Source organism: Opisthocomus hoazin, chromosome 4, assembly GCF_030867145.1.
Source record: "Opisthocomus hoazin isolate bOpiHoa1 chromosome 4, bOpiHoa1.hap1, whole genome shotgun sequence".
NCBI lineage: Eukaryota > Metazoa > Chordata > Aves > Opisthocomiformes > Opisthocomidae > Opisthocomus > Opisthocomus hoazin.
Window position 1 is genome coordinate 88,931,417 of NC_134417.1, and position 8,723 is coordinate 88,940,139.

General features: G+C 53.4%; 1 protein-coding gene across 1 annotated transcript; it reads right to left on the reverse strand.

Annotated features, from left to right (window-relative positions):
• Positions 1-2,074: 2,074 nt before the first annotated feature.
• Positions 2,075-8,405, reverse strand: LOC104337209 (solute carrier family 22 member 13). Its single transcript, XM_075419835.1, has 10 exons — positions 8,011-8,405; positions 6,859-6,962; positions 6,359-6,513; positions 5,625-5,793; positions 5,131-5,251; positions 4,463-4,557; positions 3,932-4,146; positions 3,336-3,444; positions 2,970-3,180; positions 2,075-2,436 (listed from the first exon to the last, which is right to left on the reverse strand). The coding sequence occupies exons 1-10, from the start codon at positions 8,380-8,382 to the stop codon at positions 2,341-2,343; spliced, it is 1,647 nt and encodes a 548-aa protein (XP_075275950.1). The 5' UTR covers positions 8,383-8,405; the 3' UTR covers positions 2,075-2,340.
• Between the last annotated feature and the right edge of the window lie 318 nt (positions 8,406-8,723).

Below are 8,723 nucleotides of genomic sequence, written 5' to 3' on the forward strand. Positions count from 1 at the left end.
CTAAACTCTGTCTTTATCAAACTGCATATCTGTGGGGTACTTCAATCTGTGGAAAACATATAGGCATGACAAAAGGGAGAAGAAATCAAGTCTGCTTTAAAAGCTTCTTGACACTACCAGAAAATAGCCTTTGAGCTCTATAGAGACAAAGTTGGAACACCACCACTGTATAACTCCCGGGCTTCATCTGTACCAAGCCAGCAATAAAAGAAGTCTGAAAGAGGGTGGATTTAGATTACGTGTAAGAAAGAAATTCTTTACTCTAGGGTTGAGAGGCACTGGAACAAGTCGCCCAGAGAAGCAGTAGCTGCCACCTCCCTGTCAGTGTTCAAGGGCAGGTTGGATGGGGGTTTGAGCAACCTGGTCTGGTGGCAGGTGTCCCTGCCCATGGCAGAGGTGTTGGAACTAGAGTATCTATAAGGTCCCTTCCAACCCAAACCATTGTACGATTCTGTGAAAGTCATCTTCAGCGACAGGAGATAAGAGGAGGGGGAGCACAGGAAAAGCACTTGTTTTTTCTTCATAGTGTAAGACAAAAGTGGTCCTAAACCATTTAAAGACAGAAATGGATACACCAAGAAGGAATGGACTGGAACAGAGGAGAATGGACCTGATAGTTCTAGAAAAAGTTTTGCATTTTCTTCTAAAAGACCAACTGCCACAACATCTCTGAGCTTCCTGGCACAGACAAATGAATATGGTCCTATGCCACAGCCCGACATCACAATTTTCCATGCACAAAACATCGTGACGTGCTTGTTTAACATCTTTATCAATGATTTGGATGAGGGGATTGAGTGCTCCCTCAGTAAGTTTACAGATGACACAAAGTTGGGTGGGTGTGTCGATCTGCTTGAGGGTGGGAAGGCTCTGCAGAGGGATCTGGACAGACTGGATCGATGAGCCGAGGTCAACTGTGTGAGGTTCAACAAGGCCAAGGGCTGGGTCCTGCACTTGGGTCACAACAGCCTCACGCAACGCTACAGGCTTGGGGAGGAGTGGCTGGAGAGATGCCCGGTGGAAACGGACCTGGGGGTGCTGGTCGACAGCCGGCTGAACATGAGCCAGCAGTGTGTCCAGGTGGCCAAGAAGGCCAATGGCATCCTGGCTTGGATCAGGAATAGCATGGCCAGCAGTAGCAGGGAGGGGATCGTGCCCCTGTACTTGGCACTGGTGAGGCTGCACCTGGAGTACTGTGTTCAGTTTTGGGCCCCTCACTACAAGAAGGACATTGAGGTGCTGCAGCGTGTCCAGAGAAGGGCAACAAGGCTGGTGAGGGGTCTGGAGAACAAGTCTTATGAGGAGCAGCTGAGGGAGCTGGGGCTGTTTAGCCTGGAGAAGAGGAGGCTGAGGGGGGACCTTATCACTCTCTAAAACTACCTGAAAGGAGGTTGTAGTGAGGCAGCAGTTGGTCTCTTCTCCCATGTGACCAGTGATAGGATGAGAGGCAATGGCCTCAAGTTGCATCAGGGGAGGTTTAGATTGGATATTAGGAACCATTTTTTCACTGAAAGAGTGGTCAGGTATTGGAACAGGCTGCCCAGGGACGTGGTGTAGTCACCATCCCTGGAGGTGTTCAAAAACCATGTAGTTGTGGCACTTCAGGATATGGTTTAGTAGGCATGGTGGTGTTGGCTGGATGGTTGGACCTGATGATTTTAGAGGTCTTTTCCAACCTATGGTTCTATGATTATATGATTAATTCAAAGCCACCAGCACTCAGGCAAAAATTCTGCTGCCTGTTAGTCATCTTTGCTCACTGTCTGCTGCTTCTTCCATTACATCTTTGATTTTTCTTCAGCTAAGTGTCTCAAATCTTCAAAAAAATTTAAAAGGAGTGTTTTTAAGAGAGGGTGAGAAGACCATGCTAGACAGTCAAGAGAAATCACTCCTTCTTGCAAGTGTGAGATTGTCTTAAGCGCTGCATATGCTCTGGCTTTCTCCTTCGTGAGCACAATATTTCTTGGCAAGTCTATCCAACGCTCTAGCAGATGTCTCACTCGGACAGTTTATAGTCTCACGTTCTTGGAGATGGGACAGGAAAGGGGAAGAGAAAACATTCCATTTATCCTGGTTTACAGTTTCTTTCTTTATTCCCTGAAATTAAAAGCACCGGATCTTCTCGAGCAAGAGCACTGTTGGACGCCAGAGACAGCGTGCAGTGCCTGAGGACAAGCTATAGAGGGAGATACAGGCAGGCAAAAAAGAAAAGGAAAGTCAAGAATTGGCAGTGACCACTCAAGTGGGAGAGGCGGTGGTGTCCTGCAAACAGAGACCCTGCCTGTCCTCAGTGCCGCCCAGCGCTCAGCTGCCTTCAGCTGCAGACGCTTGCAGGTGCAGCTAGAAGTAAGTGGTCATAGTGTCCTCCTTGTCTTGGACGCCACCTTTCCCCTTCATGTGTCCATTTTCAGAGCTGCTGTGAGCATTTTCACAGACCTAATGAAATGGAAAAGAGTTTAAAAGCAAAGATAGACCCATTATGAAACAATGGCAGCCTTCTCCAAGACATACAGCTTTCAGCAACCTGGCTTCCCCTTCACCACTTGCTCTCTGGGTCTCCACGGACACCCTCCTCCCAACAAAAGTATCGGGGTGCAATTCCACCCTTTCCCAAGGGTAATGGGGTGCTGGGAGCTACACGAGGCCAAAAGCCAGAAAGCACACTTACGAGGCACCGGCCCTTCCCTGGGGAGGGCAGGGGAGGCAAGCAAAGCACCAGCCATTCCTGGAGTCCTTCCATCCCATGGATGGGAATGAAGGGATTACCACCATGGTCAGGCTTATGGGGCCTCCTCCCCTCCCTCTGCAGTGGGACAGCCCTGGTCCCCACCCTCCGACCACTGTAAACCCTCGAAGAACCCCACAGCCCTTCCAATGCCTCCCGCAGCACTGGCACCTCATCTCCCTGCCCAATAAGGTCAGATGGTGCCCATGCCCAGGAGGCAGCACAGGCGTCAACAGGCACCCACCTCAGCTGCGGGGCAGCTGCCCATGGTGTCATCCACCAGGTCAGTGTCGCGGGTCTCAGGCAGCAGGATGCAGAGCAGGCCCCCAACCACAGGGGCACTCCCGAAGATGGCCATGGGGATGGCCCGGTGGTACTGGCCCAGGAGGCGGATCAGTGGGGCCAGGATCGCCGCCACACGTCCCGACATCGAGCACAGCCCCATGCCAGTCTGCCTGGAGAAGCGAGGGGCAGTGGGAGGTGCAGGCAGCACTCAGCAACCCCTGGGCCACTGAGGGACTGAGTGCAGCCATGGGGACAGTCAGGCTCTTGCCCCAGCACTGCCACCAGCCATGGTAGAGGGAAGTTCCAATGTGTGGGGAGACCTCACCTGACGACTGTGGGGAAGAGCTCTGCGGAGTAGACGTAGGAGGTGGAGAAGGAGGCCGAGGCCATAAACTTGCCAATGATGGCCAGGACAGTGGTCGCCACAGGCTGGTCTGAGGGGAGGAGAAGACACCGTTGCTGTGTTGTGAGGGAGGGACCAGCACCACTCTGGGATGGAGATGGAGGCTGGGGATGCATGGTGACAACTGTGTCACCTGCAGGGAGCCATCACCTCTGAACAGTGCCTCAATGTGGACTGAAGAGCAGCTCTTGCCTGGGGGCCACCTTCAGCCACTCTGCATCCACCGTCTTTACCTCCCCACTTATTTTCCCAGAGGGAAACTCTGCTAGTATGTCGCCTACCGGGCTCAGCTCTACCCTCTCCTGTCGCAATTGGCAAATAAAAGTTTCTTGGTCAGAAAGGACCTTGGAGAGATAACCAAGTCCCTTGTGGCCATGGCACCAGGGTCAGCTAAAGCCCTGAGCAATGTGAGCCAGACCAGTTGGGAGGACAGGACCTGCACCAGAAAGGGAAGGGTTGGGGCTTGGTGCTTCCCTGTACCAGAGGTTGTCCTCTCAGGATGGGAAGAGGTCATTCACCTTCAGGGATGCCAATGATGATCAGACACACCAGGCCACTCAGCGGCAGGACAACGGCTTGGGTTTTCTTCCTCCCGAACCACTGCAGTATGAAGATACAACCAACACGGGCTGGGATTTCCACTGCTCCAAATGCAAGCTGTGTCAGGTAGATGTCCAGACCAAAATTTGTCACGTTCAGACTCAGCCCATAGTAGACCAGGCTGTTAACAAACCTGAAAGCCAGGCAGGGTGGCATTGAGCAGATCTATTTCCCATGAACAAACACAATATTGAACTCCAATGACAACATTTTGACCAAGCCACGGCATTTCCAAGGGGACAGAAAACCAGATGAACACCACAGGACTGCAAAGCTGGAATGGCTGTAAACTTTCCCACAAACCACATAGCATCGTGAATATCCAGAAGCAGAAATACCCATCAGTAATACCCAAAAACCACAAGGTGACTTTATAGTTATGACTAACCATCAACCCCTTCTTTTTGTCACCTAGAAGCTTGGAAGGAGGAGACCAGGGGATGTCTTACCAGGTGCACAACATGATTAAAGTCACCTTCCGGAGGTGCTTCTTCCGAAAGAGATCCAGAGTACTTCCAGGCTTGCTCTGTGTCTCAGGCTTCAACTTCAAAATGCAGAAAGACAGAGTCAAACCAGGCAAAGGAAGCCCATGGCTAGCTCCTTTTGCAGCTGCAGTCAAAGGAAAGCCTCAGCAGGACAGGCTTGTGACCCCAGCTGCTCTGGGAGGGAGGGCAGCCCAGTGGGACAGGTCTCCTGCACCCGTGCTCTCCTTGCCCACCACAGCACTTTGGACTAGTAGTAGGGACTCTGGGGTGGGCATGTCCTTTGGGCATTTATGCATGGAAAATCACAGACTAAACAGAGACCTCGTGCTCATTCTCTGCTATCCTACAGAAGAAAAGCCAGGGAAGCATCTGAGTCGTTTCCGTATCCCAAGGTGGACTCCAGAAAGCTCTAGGCTGAGCCGCAGCACAAGCTGTGCCTCTTCCCTGACCTTGTCTCTGTGTGACGCAGCTGAAGCTGGAGTCACACACCCACTGCCCATCCCCAAATCATCCCCAGTGAGCACAGAAAGGTGTTTATATCAGATGACCTCAGCTCCAGTGGCTGCTACAAACCAAAGCCCAGTGGAAAGTCTCTGAAGACAACAAGCAGTTGCCTATGCCATTACAGGTACCTGCTCAAGGAGTGCTGGTGGGATGGTGTGCTTGTTGATGGATGCTACCTTCTGAAGGACCTTCTTAGCTTCTTCTATTCTGCCTTTTGTCACCAGCCACCGAGCTGATTCTGGTAGGACCCTGCCAAGGAGATGAAATGGGGAGATGCTGCTGTGACCATCTCAATTTCCCCACAGCCCAGCTCCCCTGTGACCATGTCCAGCAAGCAATGAGCATCACATGTGGTGGAAGGGTCTAAATAGCTCCCCAGGTCAGGTTTTCCATGCCTACATTTAGGCTCCAAGGGCTCCATTTGAGGACCTGAAGCAAAGCATCTGCTGCTCTCAGAGGTCCAGTGCTCCAAGGAGGTGGGCTGAGCTCTGCAGAAGCCCCTGCAGCATCTGCACTCTAATGGCAAAGACCCAGCCTTCTCCTGAGCTGCTGCCTCCTCACTGCCACCCCTCACACTTGCTTCTGTGGTGGCTGCAAGGAGCTCTGCCCCGTTCCTGCTTACCAGATGCAGAAGAAAAGGGCACACACTGGAGCTGATCCTGCAATCTGCAGCAGCCTCCAGTTGCGGATACCATAACTCAAGCCAGCCAAAAGCATCTGTCCGGTGGCGAAACAGCAGTGAGAGAAAATCACTGCTCTTGGCCGGAAGGAGACACCAACCCATTCGATAGCTGAAAAGAAGAGCAAAGTTTCAGTCATCCATGCAACTGGTACAAACAGGGTGTTTCCCCTGGAGAAGAGCTCTCCAGGAGGTTAGGAGAGGAGGCCAGCAGTTAGAGCTCTGGCACCAGTCATACACAGAAGTCACCAGTATTTCATGAGATACATCACCTCTCCTTATCATCAGGGTGTCCTGGTCCTCTGCAAGAGGACATGAAGCAGAGGTACGTTACCCCTCTCCTGTCAGCATCCAGAGAGCCCCTCACTGGGGCAGAGCTGGGAACCTCATCAGTCACGTCCCAGAGCCACAAGGCGCTCTCCCCCCACTGGCCTCCTGCGCTGGGAGGCTGTCCCCTTGCCCTCCTCTGAGCACTGGCATGGAACAGATGCTTCCTGCGGCTCTCACTCAGGGTTGGGGAGATGCCAAAGTGCCAAAGGGCAGTGCAGAGAAAAATGTGACCTCATCCCAGTGTTTTCCAAGTCAAGTATGATGACTTTTTACTTCTTTGCAGACCTTTCCTATTGCATCGTGAGAAGCCACATCTGTCTGCCTCAGGGCATTGGTGTCCTACTCACCTAAGGCTGGTATCGACATGGAGATCCCTGACACCGAAGCCCCCACGACACATCTGAAGGCCATGTACACATAGAAATGGGGCACAAAAGCAATTCCTAAGCCAAACAAGATCTGGAGGAAGACGGCGATCATAGTGACTGGCCGACGGCCGATCCTGGGGAGGAAACAGGGAAGACACAGCCTGGAAAGCACCCGTGGAGACAGGGAAGAGCCCAGGGGGTTGCACAGTGGTTGTTTCACCCTCGCTTGAGGGTGATGAGGCTCACACTAGACTCCCAGTTGACTTGTGAAGCTCTCTTCACACACTGTGCCCTTCTCCCTTCCACCTCCCATGCAGCCATGTCCCCACGGGACCTGAGGACTTTGGTCAGGGTCCCTGTCAGTGAGGAGCAGCGACAACATGCACAGGGTGCAGTGCCCAGCCAGGCTGGGAGCAGCATGCTGCTCTGCGTGCTGCCAGCTTTGCCCAGACCCTGGACGTGCGGCTGGGTCTCCTCACCTGTCACTCACTGGCCCAAAGATCATGGCTCCTAGGAGAAGACCCACCATGTAGACAGACTGGGAGATGTCACTCAGGTCCTTTCGGTCACACACCAGGTCAAACTGGAGGAAGGAAACACAGCTGCTTTTGTACTCAACAGGCTCCAGATGCTTTCTAATCCCACCTCCAACGATGTCAGTCTTCACGGTGTGCACACACCACACAAACCAGCAGTGGGACAAGCCCGTGGGGCACTCAGTGGTGCTCCTCTCCTGAGCACTGGGACCTGCAGGAATCGCCCCTCCAGCCCAGGAACCCCCAGGGGAGACTCCAGGTTGGCAAATTTTGCTTAAAGTGGGACAGAATTCCCAGCTGCTTGCTTCCTCCTAGACTGCCTTCCCTCCCAGAGGAGAAAGGATGACTGCAACGCTGATTCCTGGCCCAAGCAGTTTCTGTTAAAGAGATGTTCTGCAACTGCCAGCGTCCAGAGGGCATCTATAGCAAGAGATGCATAGGGAAGAGCAGGTATAGGAAACACAGAGAGGTCAGAAAGAACTGAAACAAGTTTAGCACTGCTCACTGGAGCATTCCTGGTGTTGCTGAAGCTCCTGGTGACTCTCAAATGTGTGGCTTTGCAAGCTCTCCTCTCCTCATCAAACCAGGTACCTCTGCACAGAGCGAGGAGCGGTGAGGAACCCTGAGCCGGAGTCACCATGCTGAGACCCACTAGGCAGGCACCCCACAGTTGCTCACACTGACAGGTTCCCCACCATGCATGGGAGGAGAAACCAAGCGCTGACCCCTGGCCCCCTGCCCAGGCTGGCGTGCCCAAAGCACAAAGCTGGGCACAGGGACAAGCTGGAAGGTTACCCTCAGTCCACAGAGGGGCAGCTGGGGTAGGGACACCCAAAAGGTCCCACCAGGAGGGATCAGTCTCTCCACTGGCTCTGCCTATGACCCCCCGGGCATCCATATTGGAGCCAGCCTGCATGCAGCCTCTTCAGAACCACTCCTGGGGACTGGGCGGTGGAGCCAAGGTCCCCAAAATACACCTGACATAAACGTTGGCCCAGCCTGTTTGCATCACGGCTGGCACCAGCTTTGACAGGGTGGTTGTTTGGGTGTCCCGTCCCTTCCGCGTCCCCGGCACGTCAAAAGGCGATTACAGACCTCGGTCAGCAGGGACGGCGGTGGTGCTGAGGGGTACACCCAGCCACTGCGGCACTTCTCCGTGGCATTCAGGCCGTATGCCACGATGGAGCTGAGGTTCCAGTCCACCGGCGAGTACATGGAGCACTGCTCGTACGCCCCGTCCGCGTCCCGGGGCAGGGTGAGGTTCAGCTGCTCTTCCTCGGTCAGGTTGGGGCCGATGGCATGGATCCAGCTGGTGTCACAGTGATGGGGCACTTTTGGAACCATAAAAAGTTGGCAAAACTGGTGGAAAGCCATGCTGAGGCAGGGAAACAAGGTGAGCAGCACCAGCCATTTCTGAAATGGCCCAAAATCACCAACTGCTTTCAAAATTTCCCCGATGCCTGACATTGGCAGCTGCGTCTGGAGCAGGACAGTGCTGGGACAGGATTCCCAGAGGGCTTCAATTAATGTTTAAACCTAAGATAAGCTCTGCATGCAGCCACCACAAATATGCAAAGTCAGAGTAGACTTCATGCCTGATGTCTTACCTGTCCTAAGTACACCATGTAATACATTAATCGTCTCTGTGCCACCCACGAACACCGTGCCGGCCGGAGCAGAAGGACCCCTCTTTCAGGCAACCTGGGTCACCCCCTCTGCCAGGGCCAGGTGGCATTGACAGGGGTGGAGACTCTTCTCCAAAGCAACTGCAAGGGTTTGCCGAACCGCCGAGACTGTCCCCAGCAGTT

Coding starts and splice junctions, on each gene's coding strand:
- LOC104337209 (XM_075419835.1), bottom strand. CDS start 8,382: ATGTCAGGCATCGGGGAAATTTTGAAAGCAGTTGGTGATTTTGGGCCA. Junction 6,514..6,858: donor TTTGGGCCAGTGAGTGACAG/GTGAGGAGACCC, acceptor TTTCCTCCCCAG/GATCGGCCGTCGGCCAGTCA. Junction 3,181..3,335: donor CTCTTCCCCACAGTCGTCAG/GTGAGGTCTCCC, acceptor TCGCTTCTCCAG/GCAGACTGGCATGGGGCTGT.